Source organism: Bombina bombina, chromosome 4, assembly GCF_027579735.1.
Source record: "Bombina bombina isolate aBomBom1 chromosome 4, aBomBom1.pri, whole genome shotgun sequence".
NCBI classification, from domain to species: domain Eukaryota; kingdom Metazoa; phylum Chordata; class Amphibia; order Anura; family Bombinatoridae; genus Bombina; species Bombina bombina.
Window position 1 is genome coordinate 671,569,338 of NC_069502.1, and position 24,852 is coordinate 671,594,189.

Consider the following 24,852-nt stretch of genomic DNA (forward strand, 5'->3'; position numbering starts at 1 on the left):
CTATTCACATCATGAGCTTTACGCACTCTGGCATCGGTTTAGGTATATCGCTGCATAACGCTAATGATGGTTAAACCCCCTGAATAAAAATGTTTGCTAAACAATTCTAACACACCATATTGCTGCCAGACTGTCTGAGTTTGGAAAACTGCTGGACCTGGTAGCCTTTACCTCCCCCCCTCCCAGCGTTATCATCAGGACTCATATTCTGATTTTGTCATTGCAGTTTTACGTGTATTGTTTTACTGTGTTTACTTGTTGCACTACTGTTATAAAAATGAGACCTATTGATCCTTCCCTTTCAGCCAAAAACCACTTAACTTTAAACATGTTATGCATCATGATATTTTAACTTTAACTTCTTTTGCTCCTATTAATTTTGCATGTACCATATCACAGTTGCACTCTGACCTAGACTAGGGCTCCAACATTTATCTATAACAGGCCAACCCCAACACAATGCAGCCCTTGGCGGTTATTTCAGGTACTCTTGGCTAGTGAGATACTACTCTAGGTAACTATAAATCCATAACCCTTTTATACATACACCCTGGAAATCTATTTAAGGTATAGCAGTAAAGAAAATCTCAGGCCCTTTACCTGGTAGCATTACATCTTATAGAGTAAGAGCTATATTTACAACTCGTACAGTAATACCCTCCTATTGCTGTTACCCACTCCTGCAAAGCTACTCACAGACACCCATGTACTCCTATTGATTCTGCATGTACCCTAGTGCCAAATCACAGTTGCACTCTGACCTAGACTAGGGCTCCAACATTTATCTATAACAGGTCAACCCCAATACAATGCAGCCCTTGGCGGTTACCTCAAGTACTCTGGGCTAGTAAGATAATACTCCAGGTAACTATAAACCCATAACCCTTTTATACATACACCCTGGAAAACTATTTAAGGTATAGCAGTAAAGAAAATCTCAGGCCCCTCACCTGGTAGCATTACATCTTATGGAGTAAGAGCTATATTTAAAACTCGTACAGTAATACCCTCCTATTGCTGTTACCCACTCCTGCAAAGCTACTCACAGACGCCCATGAATGCACACTCAACATCTTTCCACTTATTAACTTTTATTAGACTCTCTACGAATCAAACCCTTTTGACGTACTCCTGCTGAAAAGTTGAAGCACCTGAACATGTAAATATGTATTGTACTTTTGAGACATTCCGGTTGAATGGGCATTCAGTTAGGACTTTGGTAAATCTGTAGTATATACTTCCTGCATCAATTCAGACGACAGCCTAAAGACAGGAGCTTTAAAGACCCCCCCTGCATCAGTACCTTTTTCTCCTGAACTGCTAGTGCTTCTTTTGGAATATGGGTAGTATACAGTATCCTGGTATGCCTTGCTATATTCCACCTATGATAATAGGTTACAGTTAATTACTACTACTTTTACCCCTCCAAGGCCTTGTTATTAATATGCTACCACACTTTGCAAGCTGGCTCATTGTGCCGGGCTAAAAAATCTCTTGCATATATTCCCAGACATCTAACTGAAGGTACATCAACATACATTGGGTGAAACCTGCATACATAACTCCTTTAATTGTCCCACTATACCCTTACTGGTTTTATGCGATAAAGGTCCATATTATGCTAACTATATAGACAATGCTTATTTGTACCAGACCATTCCTGGAAGGACCTTAGGATACGACACCAGGGTACATTGATAATATGAAATACTCCAATACTGGCAATCCCTGGCGAGTTTATCCTCAGCCTATGCTTATTATATTGATTCTGTCATCAACTCACCTGGCTGGGCTTGGGTCTAACTCAGTCCTACCTGTTACTGCTGTTATATGGTATGGGTGGTTTTTGTTGTTGTTGTATAGGTTTATGTTTGTTTTGTTTTTGTTTTGTTTTGTTTTAAATTAGTTAAAAATGAGAAAGTCAGTCAAAAACTGTGAGAGGTGGTATTTAACCTACAGCTTTGATAAAGATCTGGTAATGTTTCACGACGTATACAGTAGAATTTACACAGACTACCTCTCAATCCTAGCCAAAATGAGAGCTACAAAGCTACCTATCTCTTATGTTGGACTCAGTTTCCCAAGATTTTTATAACACATGTCAATACAATGCTATCATTTTGAAATTATTCCTTGTAATTTTCTCTCTTGACTGTATTGGAAATATCTGATTGTTGTACAAGAGCTCTCATTATATTTGTACTACTTTTTCTCAATAAAAAGAAGTTTAAAAAAAAAAAAAAAAAAATTAACCTACCCTAACTATTATACTAAAATTACATTAAACTATATTAAACTATTAATTAATCTACCCTAACTATTATACTAAAATTTCATTAAACTATATTAAACTAATAATTAACCTACCCTAACTGTTATACTAAAATTACAATAAGCTACAAATTAAATTAACTACATTACATATTTAAAAATCTAACCCTACTCAAATAATTTATTTCTACTATTAAAAATTACAAAGTTACAAAAAACTAACAACTAAGTTACAAAAAATAACAAACACTAAGTTACAAAAAAAAACAAAAAACACTAAGTTACACAAAATAAAAAATAAATTATCAAAGATTTAAACTAATTACACCTAATCTAAGACCCCTATGAAAATAAAAAAGCCCCCCAAAATAAAAAAAAAAACCTAACCTACAATAAACTACAAAAAACCCTTAAAAGGACCTTTTGCGGGGCATTGCCCCAAAGAAATCAGCTCTTTTACCTGTAAAAAAAAATACAAATACCCCCCCAACAGTAAAACCCACCACCCTCACAACCAACCCCCCCCCAAATAAAAACCTAACTAAAAAAAAGCTAAGCTCCCCATTGCCCTGAAAAGGGCATTTGGATGGGCATTGCTCTTAAAAGGGCATTTAGCTCTATTGCTGCCCAAACCCTAACCTAAAAATAAAACCCACCCAATAAACCCTTAAAAAAAACCTAACACTAACCCCTGAAGATCCACTTACAGTTTTGAAGATGCGACATCCATCCTGTTACTGTTGAGGAGGTATTTGTATTTTTTATTTACAGGTAAAAGAGCTGATTTCTTTGGGGCAATACCCCGCAAAAGGCCCTTTTAAGGGCTATTTGTAGTTTATTGTAGGTTAGTGGTTTTTTTTTATTTTGGGGGGACTTTTTATTTTCATAGGGGTCTTAGATTAGGTGTAATTAGTTTAAATCTTTGATAATTTATTTTTTATTTTGTGTAACTTAGTGTTTTGTTTTGTTTTTTGTAACTTAGTTGTTAGTTTTTTGTAACTTTGTAATTTTTAATAGTAGAATTAAATTATTTGAGTAGGGTTAGGTTTTTAAATATATAACATAGTTAATTTAATTTGTAGCTTATTGTAATTTTAGTATAACAGTTAGGGTAGGTTAATTATTAGTTTAATATAGTTTAATGTAATTTTAGTATAACATTTAGGATAGGTTAATTATTAGTTTAATATAGTTTAATGTAATTTTAGTATAACAGTTAGGATAGGTTAATTATTAGTTTAATCTAGTTTAATGTAATTTTAGTATAACAGTTAGGGTAGGTTAATTATTAGTTTAATATAGTTTAATTTAATTCTAAAGGTAAGTTTAAATTTATTGTAAGATAGGGATGAGTTAATATTTAATATAAAGTTAGCGGGTTGTTAGGTTTAGGGGTTAATAGGTTAATTTATTTTTTTACTAATTTGCACAGTAATGTTGTTTGGTGGTACTGTATTAATTTATGTTATTGTGCATTTCATGGAGCATATACAGAAATTTACTACCACTATTTTACATTATCCTTTAAAGCAGGGTTCTTCAAACTTTTTTTCCCAAGACCCAGTGCCATGATACCATATACCTTTGCAACCTATCGGCTAGATTACGAGTTTTGTGTTAGGCTTAAAAAGCAGCGTTGGCCGGTCCTAACGCTGCTTTTTAACGCCCGCTGTTATTACGAGTCTTGCAGGTACAGGTGTACCGCTCACTTTGTTGCCCAGACTTGGAAATCCTGCAAATCCACTTACGTAAATTGCGTATCCTATTTTTCCAATGGGACTTGCATAGCGCCGGTATTACGAGTCTGACAAAAAGTGAGTGGTACACCCTCTCCTGTCAAGACTGGTACCGCATTTTAAAGTCAGTAGTTAAGAGTTTTATGGTACAACGGCGTAGCATAAAACTCTTAACTAAAGTGCTAAAAGTACACTAACACCCATAAACTACCTATTAAACCCTAAACCGAGGCCCTCCCGCATCGCAAACTCTAAAATTAAAATTTTAACCCATAATCTGCCGAACCGGACATTGACGCCACTATAATAAATATATTAACCCCTAAACCGCCGCACTCCTGCCTCGCAAACATTAGTGAAATATTATTAACTCCTAATCTGCAATCCCTAACATCGCCGACATCTACCTACATTTATTAACCCCTAATCTGTCGCCCCCAATGTCGCCGCCACTATACTAAAGTTATTAACCCCAAATCTAAGTCTAACCCTAATCCTGCTAACTTAAATAAAATTACAATAAATCTAAATAAAATTCCTATCATTAACTAAATTATTCCTATTTAAAACTAAATACTTACCTATAAAATAAACCCTAAGCTAGCTACAATATAACTAATAGTTACATTGTAGCTAGCTTAGGGTTTATTTTTATTTTACAGGCAAGTTTGTATTTATTTTAACTAGGTACAATAGTTATTAAATAGTTATTAACTATTTAATAACTACCTAGCTAAAATAAATACAAAAGTACCTGTAAAATAAAACCTAACCTAAGTTACAATTGCAACTTACACTACACTATAATTAAATTAATTCCATAAATTAAATACAATTAAATACAATTAAATAAAACTAGCTAAAGTACAACCCCCCCCCACTAATTTACAGAAAATAATAAACAAATTACAAGATTTTTAAACTAATTACACCTAATCTAATCCCCCTAACAAAATAAAAAAGCCCCCCCCAAAATAAAAAAGCCCCACCCTACACTAAATTACAAATAGCCCTTAAAAGGGCCTTTTGCGGGGCATTGCCCCAAAGTAATCAGCTCTTTTACCTGTAAAAAAAAATGATCTGAAGCACATTTATAGGATGTTTCCTTTACAGGCATCTATTGGAGAACTATAGGAAAATTTTCCAATGGTGGATCGTGCTATTTTGCTTTAGTCAAACGCACTATTACTCACCTAGAAGATAGCACATCTGTCAGGAACCATATGGATATGTAGCTGGAATCTATTAATCGAAAGGACTTTTTTTAGCAAGCATAGCTTCTTTAGTAGTTGAGAAAACTCTGTGGATGAAGATTTTCAAAATTGTTTAAAACAAATGCACTTATATATGGTGCCATTGTTGACATAATTACATTTTATGATATGAATATGACTTTAGCTGTGCTAACCAATAGAACTTTATGATTTAAGTCATTGTCATCACACAGGGTGTCCAAAGATAGACTTTTATCTCCTCATGTCAAGGAAAGACTTATTTGGACTTGGTCTTGTCTTTATCGTTTCCACTATGTCTGGAGGAAAAGGAACCTTTCTCCCTCAGGACAAGAAGTATATATATATATATATATATATATATATATATATATATATATATATATATATATATATACAGAATATTTGAAGACCAGGATTTGTGATTATCAAAAGTGAGCAAGCACCATGAGGTTATATAAACACCTTTACTGTATAATACAAAAACCATAACGTTTCGGCCCCACACGGAGGCCTTGGTCACATGGAAATATCACACAACAAGTATACAACATATCCCCAATAGAGTGCCCAATATACCCCTTACCCATCACCTGATACGCTAGGAAAAAAACGCTAAAATCAACATGAACCAGCTGTTATCAATGTGGAGCGTACCCACGTCATCGGCAATTGACCGTAGTCATAACAACCTGGTAACAACGTACATCGGCCAATCCCCATGGCCGTATTGTAAGTAGACGTAAATGACGTCAGTGTGTGTCGACCGTTGTCAAGGTGATGCGTTACTCAAAAAATAAACAGAGTATAGCGCTTGGTCCACGCCGCATGCTTCTAGTAAGACAGGAGGTGCCGCCCCCAAGTGAGTAATACGAATCACCATGGCAACGAAGCCGTCCACACAAAATTTGAACCACAGTGTTAGACCTAAGCGCATCAAGAAAGTCTATCTATTCTATAGCTACATAATCAGTCATATGACAATCAGCCTGGTAACACAAATGCATAATACCACTAGGCTTGTGTTATTATAAACCGTTATAGCCCAGTGCACAGAGTGAAATATGCGCATGACAGTAACCTTTTAGTAAGGTAACGCATATCACGTATGCCCACTGGCCAATTGACAACGAACATTAAAAAAAAAGGAGAGGAAGCTCACAGTTTCATTTATAGAAACAACTATAGTCAATCATCATGTTCAATCCTTTAGGCGTAAATAACATGATCAGAGGTGCATGTCAAGCGGTGGCGAATGGTGAAAATTTTGTTGGTATGTGGGTGATGGAATTTGTTGCCAGTAATCATGCCATTAAATGTCTGCAATTACCACACCTATGGCAACCATTCTTCCCCTGGGGTAACCAAGTATTTTTCTGGTAGCTTTGGACAGGATCTGTCATAACCAACATATCTCTGAGATTCTTACATCTTTTATAGACCAGTCTTGGAGATGGAATGTCCTCAAAGGGTAGGTGTAATGCTCGTGGGATATTCCTCTATCAGACCAAACTCGGCCAGTAGTCTTGTTATCCCGGCGTCGAGCCGGAAAGATAGGGAATATCCCAGAGCAGAGAAAGTTAGTAAGATGAGGAAGGCGGCACTCACCACAGGCAGGGCAGTCCCCAGCTGCAATGGCAGAGTGGTCCAAGGACAAACCACTAGAATGGGCAGGCAGGCAGGGTTTGGCAACAGCAAAACAGTCCAAGGGCACACCACTAGAATGGTTAGGCAGGCAGAATTTGTCAACAGTAAAGCAGTCCAAGGGTAAACCACTAGAATGGTCAGGCAGGCAGGATTTGGCAACAGTAATGCAGTCCAAGGGCAAACCACTAGAATGGTCAGGCAGACAGGGTTCAGCAAGAAAGAGGCAATCCAGAACAATAGGGGTTAATAAGCAGAGCAGTATATCAATCCAGCAATTTAGAGGTTAAGAGGCAGAGTAGTCAGACAGGCAGGGTTCAGCAGCAGTATATCAATCCAGCAATTTAGGGGTTAAGAGGCAGAGTAGTCAGACAAGCAGAGTTCAGCTGCGGTATAACAATAAGGCAGTAAGAAAAGTACGATCTATTACACCCAGGATCACACAAAGTAACACCTATACTTGGGCAGTGATAGATCATACAAGGAACACTTACATAGGCACAGGATTCTCACCACAAGTGTCTGACCGGCATTAGAGAGGGAGAGGAGCGTGCAGCGGTGACGTCAGCGCTGCACGCCTCCAGACCCGACACAGCCCTAGGAAACGAGCAGGGAAGGAGACACCGCACCCCTAGCAACAGCTAGAGCGGCGCACGTGACAGTAGGCTAGTATTCGTGGATACAATCGGCCAATGTTGCTTGATAATCTTCTGAATTTATTATGATGCTGGTGTGTAGGTGAAGATTCTGGGTATCCTCTCTTGATGAACTTTTGAGACATAGTGTCCAATTGTTGTTTCTTGTGAGCCTCCTCCGTGTTGTTGCGTACAACACGCAGGAGCTGACCACTGTTTTTTTAAATTTTGGATGAAAGCTGTTGTAGTGTAGTATAGAATTCTTGTCTGTTGGTATATAACCTGAGACCTTTAGCAGTCTCACTTTTATAAATTTCTACATCAAGAAAATGTATTCTGTCATTATCTGTATCCATTTTGAAAAGTACAGTAGAATTAATAGAATTCAGATAGTTAAACCATGTGAGTAGAGATTCTATACTGCCTCTCCAAACCAGATAAACGTCATCAATGTAGCGACCTGATAGAGCTCTATTCTGGAATTAAAATATGTTCATGTTCGTACATGGACATAAAAATATTGGCATACGATGGGTTCAGAAGAATCTCTAAGATAAAAGGCAGTGGATTGGACTACAGGTTGTAGGAAATGGTCAATGTATTCAATTAGAGGTTGAAACAAAGAGCCCCTAGCGCATACAATCGGACGACCTGGTGGATTTGATAGGCTTTTATATATCTTAGGAAGCAGATAGAGTATAGGACAGATTGGATTATCCACTGTCAAAAATGTATGAACTTCTTCATCAATATAGTTAGCATTAAGGACTAAACCTAAGATTTTATCAATCTGTTGCTTAAATGTGTTAGTAGAGTTAAAAGTGAGCTTGCGGTAAGTAGACCCATCCTCAAGTTGCCTTAAGGCCTCCAACCGGAAAGAGGAATAATCTAGCACCACAATAGCCCCGCCCTTATCGACTGGCCTAATCACTATGGTGCTGTCCTCTGCCAGAGTTTTCAAAGCACCCCTCTCAAGTGGTGCCAGATTATCCCAAGTTCTGGTATTAGAGACTTCTTGTTTAGTAATATCTGCATTACACATACAGGTAAACGTTTTAATAGAAGAGTGTATATTAGATGGTTCAAATGTACTGCCCACTCTAAATGGTTTGGGTTCTTGTTCGGGGCTACTTTTAAAAACGTCCCTCAATTTTAGTTGGCGTTGAAAACGTTGTAAGTCAATTTGAAGATCAAAGACCTCACATTTAGGAGTGGGAATGAAAGACAGATCTTTATTCAGTACTGAAAGTTCATCCGCAGATAGAGTGCATGAACTTAAATTATAAACTATTGTTTCTGTTTGCATGTGGGCCCTCTTTTCTCTTGTAAGATGTATCGAGTCCACGGATTCATCCATACTTGTGGGATATTCTCCTTCCTAACAGGAAGTGGCAAAGAGAGCACCCACAGCAGAGCTGTCTATATAGCTCCTCCCTTAGCTCCACCCCACCCCCACCCCCCCAGTCATTCTCTTTGCCTGCTTAACTGCTAGGAAGGGTAAAGTGAGTATGGTGACAAAAATGTTAGTTTTTATTTTCTCAAGCAAAAGTTTGTTATTTTAAATGGTACCAGTGTGTACTATTCACTCTCTGGCAGAAAAGGGATGAAGATTTCTGCAAGGAGGATGATGATCTTAGCACTTTGTAACTAAGATCCACTGCTGTTCTCACAAGGGCTGAAGAGTACAGGAAAACTTCAGTTGGGGGAACGGTTTGCATGCTAAGCTGCATTGAGGTATGTTCAGTCTATTTTTTTCTAGACAGACTGTGATAATTCTAGAAAAAGGCTGGCAATATCCCCATGAGGGAAGGGTAAGCTGTATTCAGACACTTAGTAGGAATCCTAGCTTGCATAAAGGGCTTATTGGTTACTGGTGACACTGTTAGGAAAAAACTTTTTTTTATTGCAAACATAATGTTTTTTGAGGGACTTTAAGGGGTCATTGTGGCTTATTTAAGGGTTATCAACCCACATGGCTAGTTTGGAAACACTCTGGTGTGTTTCTTTTAGGCCCCATAGCATCGAGTGAGGTGGGAGGGCCCTATTTTTGCGCCTCAGTTGCGCAGTTTCTTTTACTCAGAGACATCCAGCTGCTTCTCCAGAGGGTCCTGCTGTGTTTGAGGGCTTAAAGAAGTTTTTTCCCCCACAAATCTTTCCTAAAGGGCAGGTAGGCACCACAGCAGAGCTGTGGCAAGGTGCTGAACGTGTTTTTACCGGGTTTTGACGTTTTGTCAATCCGGTTTTTACATTAAGGGGTTAATCGTTTATTTGTCTAGCTGTGCAGTCTTACTAAAGCTTTATGATGCTACTGTAAAAATTTTGTAAAGTTTACTGCTTTTTTACACTGTTTTGCAGAGTTTGTGCATCTTTTTTTCTTTTAAAGGCACAGTACTGTTTTTTTTTTTTCTAAGTATTATTTGCTTTGATTAAAGTGTTTTCCAAGCTTGCTTGTTTCATTACTAGCCTGTTTAACATGTCTGACATCAAGGAAAATCCTTGTTCAATGTGTTTAGAAGCCATTGTGGAACCCCCTCTTAGAATGTATCCCACTTGCACTGATATGTCTATAAATTATAAAGAGCATATTTTAGCACTTAAAAATATAGCAATAGATGATTCTCAGACAGAAGGAAATGAGGGTTTTCCATCTAGCTCTCCCCAAGTGTCACAACCAGTAACGCCCGCACAAGTGACGCCAAGTACCTCTAGTGCGTCAAATTCATTTACTTTACAAGACATGGCCACAGTTATGAATACAACCCTCACAGAGGTTTTATCTAAACTGCCTGGTTTACAAGGAAAGCGTGACAGCTCTGGGTTAAAAACAAATGCTGAGCTGTCTGACGCTTTAGTAGCCGTATCCGATATACTCTCACAATGTTCTGAAGTAGGGGTAAGGGATTTGTTATCTGAGGGAGAAATTTCTGATTCAGGAAAGACGCTCCCTCAGACAGATTCTGATATGACGGCCTTTAAATTTAAGCTTGAACACCTCCGCTTATTGCTCAGGGAGGTATTAGCGACTCTAGATGATTGTGACCCTATAGTGGTTCCAGAGAAATTGTGTAAAATGGACAAATACTTAGAGGTTCCTGTTTACACTGATGTTTTTCCAGTCCCTAAGAGGATTGTGAATATTGTTACTAAGGAGTGGGATAGACCATGTATTCCGTTCGCTCCCCCTCCTGTTTTTAAGAAAATGTTTCCCATATCTGACACCATGCGGGACTCGTGGCAGACGGTTCCTAAGGTGGAGGGAGCTATTTCTACTCTCGCTAAGCGTACAACTATACCTATCGAAGACAGTTGTGCTTTCAAAGATCCTATGGATAAAAAATTAGAGGGTCTCCTGAAGAAAATTTTTGTTCATCAAGGTTTTCTTTTCCAACCTATTGCGTGCATTGTTCCTGTAACTACTGCAGCTGCTTTCTGGTTCGAGGCTCTAGAAGAGGCTCTTTAGATGGAGACTCCATTAGAGGATATTATGGACAGAATCAAGGCCCTTAAATTGGCTAATTCTTTCATTACAGATGCCGCTTTTCAACTGGCTAAATTAGCGGCAAAGAATTCAGGTTTTGCCATTTTAGCACGCAGGGCGTTATGACTTAAGTCCTGGTCTGCTTATGTGTCATCAAAATCTAAGCTTTTGAACATCCCTTTCAAAGGAAAGACCCTATTCGGGCCTGAACTGAAAGAGATTATTTCAGACATCACTGGAGGGAAAGGCCATGCCCTCCCTCAGGATAAAGTAAATAAAATGAGGACCAAACAAAATAATTTTTGTTCCTTTCAGAACTTCAAGAGTGGTCCCGCTTCAGCTTCCCCTGCTGCAAAGCAAGAGGGGAATTTTGCCCAATCCAAGTCAGTCTGGAGACCTAATCAGGCTTGGAACAAGGGTAAACAGGCCAAGAAGCCTGCAGCTGCCTCCAAGACAGCATGAAGGGGTAGCCCCCGATCCAGGACCGGATCTAGTAGGGGGCAGACTCTCTCTCTTCGCTCAAGCTTGGGCAAGAGATGTTCACGATTCCTGGGCTTTAGAAATTGTGTCCCAGGAATATCTTCTGGACATCAAATACTCCCCCCAAGGGGGAGATTTCACATTTCTCAATTGTCTGCAAACCAGACAAAGAGAGAGGCGTTCTTATGCTGTGTAGAAGACCTACATACCATGGGAGTGATCCGCCCAGTTCCAAAAGCGGAACAAGGGCTAGGGTTTTACTCAAACCTGTTTGTGGTTCCCAAAAAAGAGGGAACTTTCAGACCAATCTTGGATCTCAAAATTCTAAACAAGTTCCTCAAAGTACTATCATTCAAGATGGAGACTATTCAGACTATTCTACCTCTGATCCAGGAGGGTCAATATATGACTACCGTGGACTTAAAGGATGCGTACCTACACATCCCTATTCACAGAGATCATCATCAATTCCTCAGATTCGCCTTTCTGGACAGGCATTACCAGTTTGTGGCCCTTCCCTTCGGGTTGGCCACGGCTCCCAGAATTTTCACAAAGGTGCTAGGGTCCCTTTTGGCGGTTCTAAGACCGCGGGGCATAGCAGTAGCGCCTTATCTAGATGACATCTTAATTCAGGCGTCGTCTTTCCAGCTAACCAAGTCTCACACGGACATCGTGTTGGCATTTCTAAGATCTCACGGGTGGAAGGTGAACATACAAAAGAGTTCTCTCTTCCCTCTCACAAGAATTTCCTTCCTAGGGACTCTAATAGACTCGGTAGAAATGAAAATATTTCTGACAGAGGTCAGAATATCAAAACTCTTAACCACTTGCCGAGCTCTTCATTCCATTCCTCGGCCATCAGTGGCTCAGTGTATGGAGGTAATCGGACTCATGGTAGCGGCAATGGACATAGTTCCTTTTGCCCGCCTACACCTCAGACCACTACAACTATGCATGCTCAAACAGTGGAATGGGGATTATGCAGATTTATCTACTCAAATACATCTGGATCAGGAGACCAGAGATTCTCTTCTCTGGTGGTTGTCTCAGGACCACCTGTCTCAGGGAATGTGTTTCCGCAGGCCAGAGTGGCTCATAGTAACGACAGATGCCAGCCTGCTAGGCTGGGGTGCAGTCTGGAACTCCCTGAAAGCACAGGGCTTATGGTCTCGGGAGGAAACTCTCCTCCCGATAAACATTCAACATTCTAGAACTGAGAGCGATATTCAATGCGCTTCAGGCGTGGCCTCAGCTAGCTGCGGCCAAATTCATCAGATTTCAGTCGGACAACATCAAGACTGTAGCTTATATCAATCATCAAGGAGGAACTCGGAGTTCTCTAGCGATGATGGAGGTGACCAAAATAATCCGATGGGCGGAGGATCACTCTTGCCATCTCTCAGCAATCCATATCCCAGAAGTAGAGAACTGGGAGGCGGATTTCCTAAGTCGTCAGACTTTTCATCCGGGGGAGTGTGAACTCCATCCGGAGGTATTTGCCCAGCTGACTCAGCTATGGGACACACCAGAATTGGAGCTGATGGTGTCCCATCAGAACGCCAAACTTCCTCGTTACAGGTCCAGGTACCGGGATCCCCAGGCGGTACTGATAGATGCTCTAGCAGTGCCCTGGTCCTTCAATCTGGCCTATGTATTTCCACCGTCTCCTCTCCTCCCATGTCTGGTTGCCAGAATCAAGCAAGAGAGAGCTTTGGTGATTCTGGCCACGCAGGACTTGGTATGCAGACCTAGTGGACATGTCATCTGTTCCACCGTGGACTCTGCCAATGAGGTCCATTCAAGCATCCAAATCTAATTTCTCTGCGTCTGACTGCTTGGAGATTGAATGCCTGATTCTATCAAAGCGTGGTTTCTCTGAGTCGGTCATTGATACCCTGATTCAAGCTAGAAAGCCTGTCACCAGGAAAATCTATCATAAGATTTGGCGCAAATATCTTTATTGGTGTGAATCCAAGGGTTACTCATGGAGTAAGATTAGGATTCCTAGAATATTGTCTTTTCTCCAAGAAGGATTGGAGAAGGGATTATCAGCTAGTTCCTTAAAAGGATAGATATCTGCTTTGTCTATTCTTTTACACAAACGTCTGGCAGATGTACCAGACGTTCAAGCGTTTAGTCAGGCCTTAGTCAGGATCAAGCCTGTATTTAAACCTGTTGCTCCGCCAGGGAGCCTAAACTTAGTTCTTAATGTTCTTCAAGGGGTTCCGTTTGAACCTATGCATTCCATAGATATTAAGCTTCTATCTTGGAAAGTTTTGTTTTTAGTAGCTATCTCTTCGGCTCGAAGAGTTTCTGAGTTATCTGCTTTACAGTGTGACTCACCTTACCTTGTTTTCCATGCAGATAAGGTGGTTTTGCGTACCAAACCTGGATTCCTTCCTAAGGTTGTTTCTAATAGGAATATCAATCAGGAAATTGTTGTTCCTTCACTGTGTCCTAATCCTTCATCAAAGAAGGAACGTCTGTTGCACAATCTTGATGTGGTTCGTGCTTTAAAGTTCTACTTACAAGCAACTAAAGATTTCCATCAAACATCTTCATTGTTTGTTGTTTACTCTGGTAAGCGGAGAGGTCAAGAGGCTACGGCTACCTCTCTCTCTTTTTGGCTGAAAAGCATCATTAGTTTGGCTTATGAGACTGCTGGCCAGCAGCCTCCTGAAAGAATTACTGCTCATTCTACTAGAGCAGTGGCTTCCATATGGGCTTTTAAAAATGAGGCTTCTGTTGAACAGATTTGTAAGGTGGCGACTTGGTCTTCGCTTCATACTTTTTCCAAATTTTCCAAATTCGATACTTTTGCTTCTTCGGAGGCTATTTTTGGGAGAAAGGTTCTACAAGCAGTGGTGCCTTCCGTTTAAGGTACCTGTCTTGTCCCTCCCTTCATCCGTGTACTAAAGCTTTGGTATTGGTATCCCACAAGTATGGATGAATCCGTGGATTCGATACATCTTACAAGAGAAAACAGAATTTATGCTTACCTGATAAATTTCTTTCTCTTGTGATGTATCGAGTCCACGGCCAGCCCTATCTGTTTAAGACAGGTAGTATATTTTTATTTTAAAAAACTTCAGTCACCTCTGCACCCTATAGTTTCTCCTTTTTCTTCCTAGCCTTCGGTCGAATGACTGGTGGGTTGGAGCTAAGGGAGGAGCTATATAGACAGCTCTGCTGTGGGTGCTCTCTTTGCCACTTCCTGTTAGGAAGGAGAATATCCCACAAGTATGGATGAATCTCCGTGGACTCGATACATCGCAAGAGAAAGAAATTTATCAGGTAAGCATACATTCTGTTTTTGTGGTGTTTCCTACCACTCCTCCTATTGTGTCTGTATAAAATCCCCCGGGTAAAGGGGGTCTCTGGGATGACCTAGTGCTAACACCAATAGTGGATGTTGTCCCTTTTTGTACATTTGCAACCTCAGTCCCTGAGGAGTCTCCTCCACTACTGTCCACTGTTTCAAAATGAATCCATCTATTTTTATTAAACCTACCTCTTCTTTGATATATGCCTAGTGGTATTATGCATTTGTGTTACCAGGCTGATTGTCATATGACTTTTTTCTGATGCGCTTAGATGTAACACCTAATGATCACATAGGATATATACCGAATCCTGGTCCTCAAATATTTTGCTTTTGAACATTTAAGAGCTGTGCACAGAGTGGTTGATGGTGTTAGTGAGTGCTGATTTTTTAGTACATATGCATGGAAGTTATTGGATTGTGCACCCCATGGGTTTCTATGTGAAACACTTCTTTGGATCTCATCAGATTCGTATTGGGACCTTTTTGTGCTTACCTACACAACATATCTGCTGTAGGATACTATTTCAGTACTCTCTTCTGTGGTTAACCTTATGACATAGTGCTACTATCAAGGATATGACTGCTGAAATGGCTGCTCCATTGCCACCCCAAGATGATCCCTATGGGGAGATTGAGGACTTTGCATTCACGGAGGATGATGCTAGGCACATCAGGTGTGAGGCTGACATACAGGAGCTGGAGGAGATGAAAGGTGAGACCCCTCTAAACATATATCACAAACTACTACACTTATAAAAGAAAGAAGTAGATTATTATCTTCATGCGGTATATCTTTCAAAATATCATAAAGATAAGTATATACCATGGGGTAGTGATGGATTGCTGTGTCTGTGTGTGCGCTCTCTCGCATTAAGTCATTATGAGAGATTCTGGGTATCGTCTCTTGATGAACTTCCAATCCCCATGGCCGTATTGTAAGTAGACGTAAATGATGTCAGTGCGTGCCAACAGTTGTCAAGGTGATGCGTTACTCAGAAAATAAAGAGAGTATAGTGCATGGTCCACGCTGCATGTGTCTAGTAAGACAGAAGGTGCTGCCCAATAAGTAATTGAGTAATATGAATCACCATGGCAACGAAGCCGTCCACACAAAATTTAAACCATAGTGTTAGACCTAAGTGCATCAGGAAAATCTATCTATTCTATAGCTACATAAACAGTCATATGACAATCAGCCTGGTAACACAAATGCATAATACCACTAGGCATTTGTTATAATAAAACTTATAGCCCAGTGCACAGGGTGAAATATGCACATGACAGTAACCTTTTAGTAAGATAACATATATCATGCATGCCCACTGGCCAATTGACAATGAACATTAAAAACAATACACAATGTTAAAAGACAATGTGCCCCAAGGATATGGTAGAAACAAATACTTAGAGGAGAGGAAGCTCACAGTTTCATTTATAGAAACAACTATAGTCAATCATCATGTTTAATCCTTTAGGCGCTATAGTGTCTAATCTGTAAATCCAGCGTGACTCCATCCTCAGTAGAGCTTTGGCGCGGTCACCACCCCATCTTGATTTAGGGATGTGATCTATCAGCATAGTTCTCATGTTGGAGATAGCATGTCCTGCTTGCTGGAAGTGGCGAGCCACTGGTTGATCAGAGATGCCTTTCTCAAAAGCTAGCCTGATGGTTGATTTATGGTTTGCCAACCTCTCTCTGAATGTAGTGATTGTTTTACCCACGTAGTAAAGAGAACATGGGCAGATGATCACATAAATAACATGATCAGAGGTGCATGTCAAGCAGTGGCGAATGGTGAACATTTTGTTGGTATGTGGGTGTTGGAATTTGTTGCCAGTAATCATGCCATTACATGTCGTGCAATTACCACACCTAGAGAGGTTGGCAAACCATAAATCAGCCATCAGGCTAGCCTTTGAGAAAGGCACCTCTGATTAACCAGTGTCTCGCCACTTCCAGCAAGCAGGACATGCCATTTCCACCATGAGAACTATGCTGATACATCACATCCTTAAATCAAGACGGGGTGGTGACCGCGCCAAAACTCTACTGAGGATGGAGTCATGCTGGATTTACAGATTAGACACTTTAGCGTCTAAAGGATTAAACACGATGATTGACTATAGTTGTTTCTATAAATGAAGCTGTGAGCTTCCTCTCCTCTAAGTATTTGTTTCTACCATATCCTTGGGGCACATTGTCTTTTAACATTGTGTATTGTTTTTAATGTTCATTGTCAATTGGCCAGTGGGCATACGTGATATACGTTACCTTACTAAAAGGTTACTGTCATGTGGAAATTTCACTCTGTGCACTGGGCTATACGGTTTATAATAACAAATGCCTAGTGGTATTATGCATTTGTGTTACCAGGCTGATTGTCATATGACTGATTATGTAGCTATAGAATAGATAGATTTTCCTGATGCGCTTACGTCTAACACTGCGGTTCAAATTTTGTGTGGACGGCTTCGTTGCCATGGTGATTCATATTACTCACATGTGGGCGGCACCTCCTGTCTTACTAGATGCATGCGGCATGGACCACGCGCTATACTCTGTTTATTTTTGAGTAACACATCACCTTGACAACGGTCGGCACAAACTGACGTCATTTACGTCTACTTACAATACGGCTATGGGGATTGGCCGATGTACGTTATAACCAGGTTGTTATGACTACCGTCAATTGCCAATGACGTAGGTACGCTCGACATTGACAACAGCTGGTTTCATGTTGATTTCAGCATTTTTTTCCTAGCATATCAGGTGATGGGTAAGGGGTATATTAGGCACTCTATTGGGGATATGTTGTATACTTGTTGTGTGGTATTTCCATGTGACCAAGGCCTCCGTGTGAGGCCAAAACGTTATGATTCTTTGTATTATACAGTAAAGGTGTTTATATAACCTCATGGTGCTTGCTCATTTTTGATGATCACATAGGATATATACAGAATCCTGATCCTCAAATATTCTGCTTTTGAACATTTAAGAGCTGTGCACAGAGTGGTTGATGGTGTTGGTGAGTGCTGATCTTTTTGTACATATATACTGTATATATATATATATATATATATATATATATATATATATATATATATATATATATATATATATATTTGTATGTATATATGTGTATGCATGTGTATATTCACCTAGATACACCCACACCCACACATATTTATAGTAAAAAGTCCATACCGGCACTTTCTGGAATTTAATATAATCACACCTTTATTTAATTAAATTATAATAGTTATTATATTAAAATTATGTTATCGCGAGTAGGTTTTTTTTCCACTTTTCAAATTCGACTAGTGGAAGTATAGACACTTACCACAAAACAGTATGCACCTCCAGCACTCTACGCCCAGACTTGGGAGTGGTACTAGATGTGAGAGGATGATTAAAATATAACTTTTATTAGAATTGATTAAAAACTGTGGACAAATTACATACAACACACAAAGTTAAAAACCTCAAAGTAAGCTGTGTTTATTGGTGCTAAATATAGTGAGCACAAATATTATGTAAGTGCCTTTAATGTACTGTCACAATGTGTCACTAAAATTGTAGCAATGTTACATTATAGAGGTCTCCTATGCATTGGTACCACATATAGATGCAAATCTGTAGTAATATTTGTCCGGTTAAAGATTTTCCACCTATGGGTGTATACTGTGGGTCTCTCCTAGTTAATTGTAACAAGGTACACTCAAATACTAGAATAAAGTATTATATGTAGATGGTATATTGCCCCCAATTGTGTTTTAATAACCTCTCATAAATAGGGGTCTTGTTATAGTATCAGGACTTTTCTGGTAAGCCTGATAGCTAAGAAACAGTGGTATTACTGGTTCCTTAGGTATAGATGCAAATGTATTACTATGTGCTTATTAGGTCCTCCTTAACATTCATACATGTAATACACTATTACTCTATAAATGAGATCCATGTTGTACAATAATTTGTGTGTCAGGAGTATTGTACCTATTTTTCTTGCCCTTATTGTACTCTTGGTAAATATTTCTATAGTAATAACCCAGATCTAATAATATAAAATGCGTTGTTTGTTAATCTCTCTTACACACTGTGTATCACAACTATTGACCAATCACGGATTAGTAATATTACTGGCTTGAGTTAGGGTTTCACACTCTTATAATTGCGAGTATGATTGCTGGGGGGAGTTAATAATATATTCCTGTTAATATTCTGCAGATATTACTGTTTTCTTATATAGTAATTCTCAGTAGTAAATACTGGATGTTTAATCCTATACTGTGTATTATCAAGAGTTGGACTCGCTCATTGTCATTCCAATAAATCTCTATAATAAAGTGCTATGTGCAGTAGTTATATGTATAATCCCTTTCAGGGTTATATCCTTTGCAGACCCTGTTTGAATTAAGTGTGTGGCTGTAGCATGTACATGCACTTATTAGCCGCTATTGTTATAAGTTATATGACCCACATTAGTTACTTGTTAAGTACAAGAGTCCATAAACCCATCGTTTATTGCAAGGATGTTATCCGTTTGTAAGCGTGAAATGGTGCTATTTCAAATTCCTCTTATCTTAAAGTCACTATAATTGGAGTTTGTATAATTCTCAGCAGACTTATATCCGGTACACTCTCTTGTAGTAACTAGTTCTATGATTACGGTCGGTTTGTGAAATTAATAGTGGCTTTATTATCTATGTAACTTAAATTATGAAATTCCCATAGGTTATTATATTGTGTATAAAGAGGCCGTCAATCTTTTGTTTATGGCCCGGATGTTATCCAATTTTGGAGGGTCACAACTTCTAAGTGAATTAGTAATACAACTACTATGTTACCACACTTTCAGTATGTTTGTTCAATTATAATATTCCTTTTATCTCATTTGGTAGGAGATTTTACAGAATTAAACTAACTAAATGTGTTCGATTAAATGCTACGTCGGTTCCAAGCGGTCTCTTAAGCCGGTTGGTAGTACCCGGATGTTAGTCAAATATGTGCCGTGTACCGACACCCTTAATATTTGTCAAGTGTTGTTAGGTTTGTGTATATAACATTACATTACCCTCATAGCTTATAAAGTGGTGTTACACTGTAATACACTTGAGTTATTATCTCTACGATATTGGATTATTTATTTATACGATCTTTGTATCTGTAACATTAAGTTACCCACATAGCTTATAGAATGGTGTTACACCGTAATACACTTGCGCTATTTTCTCTACGATCTTTGATTAATTGTCTCTACGATCTTTGAGTATGTAACATTAAGTTACCCACATAGCTTATAAGATGGTGTTACACCGTAGTACACTTGCGCTATTATCTCTATGATCTTAGTATACCAACTACTGTCATTACTTTAGCATAGGAGCGTATTATTTATCATTACACAGCTTTAGTTTGACAAAGTTAAAAGGCGTCTGTCACTACTGACGCGTTTCGCCCTTCTATGGGGGAATAAGTTAACACTTTTTGCGTGCTTCAGGTTAACGCATGAGCAATAACTTTTTACTTTCAACTTGTAAGACGAGCGCTACCCGACGTGCGCAAAAATATTACTTCTAGTGCAGTAAGCACACGAGCGGAAGCACTAAATAGCGCTCCACTCGTTATCTAGCCCCTAATTTAAGACATTTCATGTGTTCATTTTAAATGCAAACAGTACCTAATAATTAGTAAAAACACACCCTGAAACTAATGCACATGTCCTATAAGCAAAAAGCCTTGAGAAGTCAGTAGGGTGCTTTTCATGCTCTGAATAGAAATTGCTTACTTTTCAGAGCTAAATTCCTTAAAAAGGAGGCAAAGTAAATAATCAAAATATACTGCAAAGTTGTTTCATTATGCATAATTAAACATTTTAATTAAAAATCTCAAGGTGCTTACTATCCATTTAAGCTATCGTAATGGAACAATTAAGTGCAGCTCAGGTCTCTGGACCTTCGATTAACCCACTAGAGGGCAGATAGTTTAACTCTCTACTTATATTGTCGACTTTGTAAGAGTATTCCTATGTGTTCCCTTACTAAGCTGTGTATCTCATGTTCTGTGTCTAATCCTAGACAGGGTCTTGCAGTGCTGAACATAATTCACAGTGTTCGGGGTCTACAGCTCACCATAGCTATAACCTGAAAGGTTCTACAGAACAGGCTCCAAAATTTATAGAATACATTCACTCTACTATTACCGAATTGATGGCTATCATGCCTCCAGCAGCTCCTTAGGAGCGACCCACCAAAATACACTAAAGATAACAGGGTATTTTCAGAAATGGGTATACCCTTTATTATGTCCCCCAAAGAGGATAGTACCTCTTTCAAGGATTCTATGTATAGGAAGCTTGAAGGCTTTCATAGACGGTTCAGCTGATAGGATTTATGTTCTACCGAGCTGTCAGTAAAGCTTATGTGGCTGCGGCAACTGCTGTCTAGTGTGACAACCTTTTTAAAGCTCATATTTAGTTAAGCACCCTTGGAAGAGATCCAGGATCTTTTAGAGCTCCTAAAGACAACAGCTTAATTTGTGATGCAGTTGCCGAGATGATACACATACATATAAAGAACGCTGCTATGGCCCTTTTGGCAAGACAAGCCTTATGGCTTAAATCCTGGTTTGCAATCATGGTTTCTAAAGGTAGACTGTGGTCGCTACTCTTTGGCCCAGGGCTAGATGCACATATTGCCACAATCACTGGGGTTAAGAGAGCCTTCTTGCCTCAATAAATCTAAAGGTAATTCTAGGCCTTCAGGATGTTTTGGTTCCTTTTAACCTTTTAAAAACCTAAACACTACTTCTTGTTTCTCCCTCTATCCATCGATTAGAATTTACCAAGTCTTCTTGAAAGCTGAGCACACACAAAATATCATGAAATGAGGCATATAGTAGTTTATAGACCTGTTGTTTTTCTAACTTATGTAACTATCATAGAACACACATTTTAGATAACAATAGCAGGCAAAATATCACCAGCCACACTGTTGCAACTTCTCAGGTTGCGGCTGACTATGCTGTAGCTCCTCAAAATGGAGACCATCAACCCTGTGGCTCTGAAATGTTGCCACTGACAATATTTCACCATACACATAGAATGGCTAGGGTTAAGGTTAGGAAAGTTGTCCAGAGCATGGTGAAGGTTAGGATACTCAGAACAGCCGTGCTGTGTCCTCACCCAAACAGAACTTAAAGGGACATTAAACCAAATTGTTTTCTTTCATGATTCAGATATAGAATACCATTTTAAACAACTTTCTAATTCACATCTATTATCTAATTTGCTTCATTCTCTTGATATTCTTTCCTGAAAAGCATATCTAGATAGGTTCAGTAGCTTCCGATAGGTGGCTGCACATAGATGATTGGCTCACCAATGTACATTGGTATTTCTTTAACAAAGAATATCTAAAGATTGCAGCAAATTAGGTAATAGAAGCAAATTGGAATATTGTTTAAAATTGTATTCTCTATCTGAATCATAAAAGAAAATTGTGGGGTTTAATGTTCCTTTAATGGTTACCAAGGATATTCTGCCCCCTGGAATGCATAAGTTACATACATCAGGACAAGGTGGTTGAACTTTAAGCTCACAAGGCATATATAGTTGATGAGGTTATGCAACAGGGCAAGGTGAATTTTTTCTTTTTTTTTACTTCAAGTGATAGTAAACCCTAGCGTTTGTGAAAAGCTAGGATTTACCAGTGGAACAAATAAAGGGGACTTTCAGTCATGAAGTATAAATACTTCATGCTGATAGTTCCTTTATTTGTCTAAACCGTTCTCTGCACTGAGCTCCTCAGGGAGCCCACGGCAGAACGTTATATTGCTGTGAGCTGACGTTTCCACCTCTTAGCCAATAGCCTTGCAGGCCAGCTGACGCCATCCCGGATAGCTAGCACGCTATTGGCTAAGATCACCTAACAGCAAGATAGCAATCTGCCATGGGCTGCCTAAGGCGCTCAGCACGGCGAACGCTTCAGAAAAAAAAGGAAATTTCCGCATGAAGTATTTTATACTTCATGACGGAAAGTCCCCTTTATTTGTTCCACTGGTAAATCCAAGCATTTCACAAGCACTAGGAGTTACTATCACTTTCAGAGCTGACGTGGAAGCATTCTTTGTAAGGCCACTAATATTAACAGGATAAGGGGAAGAAGGATGCAGGCTATGGTATAGTATAATCAACCAAAATATAAACAATTTAGATTTTTTTGTAGCTTTCTGTGGAAATAATAGGATTAATATGTCTCATATGGGGATTTTGCAGAGACAGCGATATTGTGTGTACATGGAATGCTTTCCCTTCTGTGACACCTGCGACATGAGGATTTCACCCAGAAATGATGACTTGCAGAATCACAGTCAGTGATATTTTTGCTGCATTACTCTTATAACAAACAACTTATATTTTCACCTGTATATGTTTTTCTATAGATTGCCAGACTGCAAGATTTGGTGAAGAAAAGTGAGCAAGGGCTTGGGTCAGCGGAGTGTCATATCAACAGCCTTAAAGATGCTCAGGACAGGCTTCAGAATGAGCTGGATGTAACACGCGAGAGACTGAGAGAGACCGGTGACTCCTTGCTTGCTGCCCAGGTAATCTTAATGATTTTAAACTCCTGGCACTTATTATGCAGAGTAAATACATTTGTGTTTACGTTTGTCTGGTAATAAACCCTTTTGTTTGTTTGTTTGTTTGTTTGTTTGTTTTTTTAACATTCATTTTTCTTATTCTTTGTTTTTAGATCTTCTGAGGTTTCATTATTTATTACATTTTGTAACATACAAGGCTTAATTTGTGTTTGTTTGTTTTGTTTTTTTTAACATATATTTTATTAATAGTTTTCTTATAAAAATGTTTGAGACATCTTGTAGACTGCAAATTATTTATTTATACATTGTTTACTTTAAATTGCTGTCCAAAATTTGAGAAAACATAAAGGTTGCAACGCTGCTAAAATGTGTTAAAGAGATTTAAAAACCCAAAATGTTTCTTACATGATGCAGACTGAGCATCTATTATCAATGTTGAAGGAGCAGCAATGTACAACTTGGGAGCTAGCTGAACACACCAAATGAGTCAATGACAAGAGACATATATGTGCAGCCATCAATCATCAAACACTTTTAATGCTCAAAAAAATCACAAATGCAGCAGAAATAAAAAAACAGTACTTAGAACAGTTAGCACGGACATGTCTAACGCATTTCAGCAGGCAATGCCTTAACCATAGACATTGCTACCAGTAGTTCATTGCTGCTCCTGAGCCTACCTAGATATGCTTTTCAACAAAGGCTAGCAAGAGAATGAAGCAGATTAGATAAAATAAGTAAATTGGAAAGTTGTTTAAAGCTAAATGCTCTTTCTGAACTGTGAAAGAAAATTTAGACTTTACTCTCCCTTTAAAATAAAATACCCAGACTTTGAAGAGCAAAAAAATATGTAATTGCAATTTCATTTATACTGTCTATATTTTATTTGTACAATAGCTTGAATCTACATAACGCTTTTTAAATGCAAATGCTAAATATGCAAAACAGTGCACTTTGGTCTACTAGTTTTTTCTAAGAGATATTCACCATGTAAATAATAATAATTAATGAATAATAAGTAAGTAATTTAAGAACATAAAATCGACCTATGATAGTAAGCATATGGTTTGCCCTTTTCTGTGCAATTTTAGATAAAATTGAACACATAAATTAAAAATAATACCGCTGATGACATAGTTTGACATAATAACATGCAGAATTAGAAGTATAAAAAAGTAGTACTGAGATTTGTGATGCATAACACTGAAAGAAAGGACCATAGAAAGAATGTCTCTGGATGAGACTGTCTGATGATGGCATTAAATAGATTGCAATATGCAAGATTCTGCATGCCTGTCTTTCTAACACCTGTATATATACTGTACTGTATATATATATATATATATATATATATATAAAACTAGTATAGACTCTTTGTAAGTGAATGATATTCTAAAATAACATGACTACAAAAGAAGTGTACACATTTTCATTTAACCACTAGATGCCAAT

At 38.6% G+C, this 24,852-nt stretch overlaps 1 protein-coding gene across 1 annotated transcript in view; it reads left to right on the forward strand.

Moving 5' to 3' along the window:
* The window catches only part of FAM184A (family with sequence similarity 184 member A), a 573,060-nt gene that overhangs the window by 333,976 nt on the left and 214,232 nt on the right, over window positions 1-24,852 (forward strand). Inside the window, exon 7 of the mRNA XM_053710789.1 lies at window positions 23,242-23,403. Within this exon, the coding sequence (XP_053566764.1) occupies window positions 23,242-23,403 (162 nt within the window). The remainder of the gene's footprint in view (window positions 1-23,241; window positions 23,404-24,852) is intronic.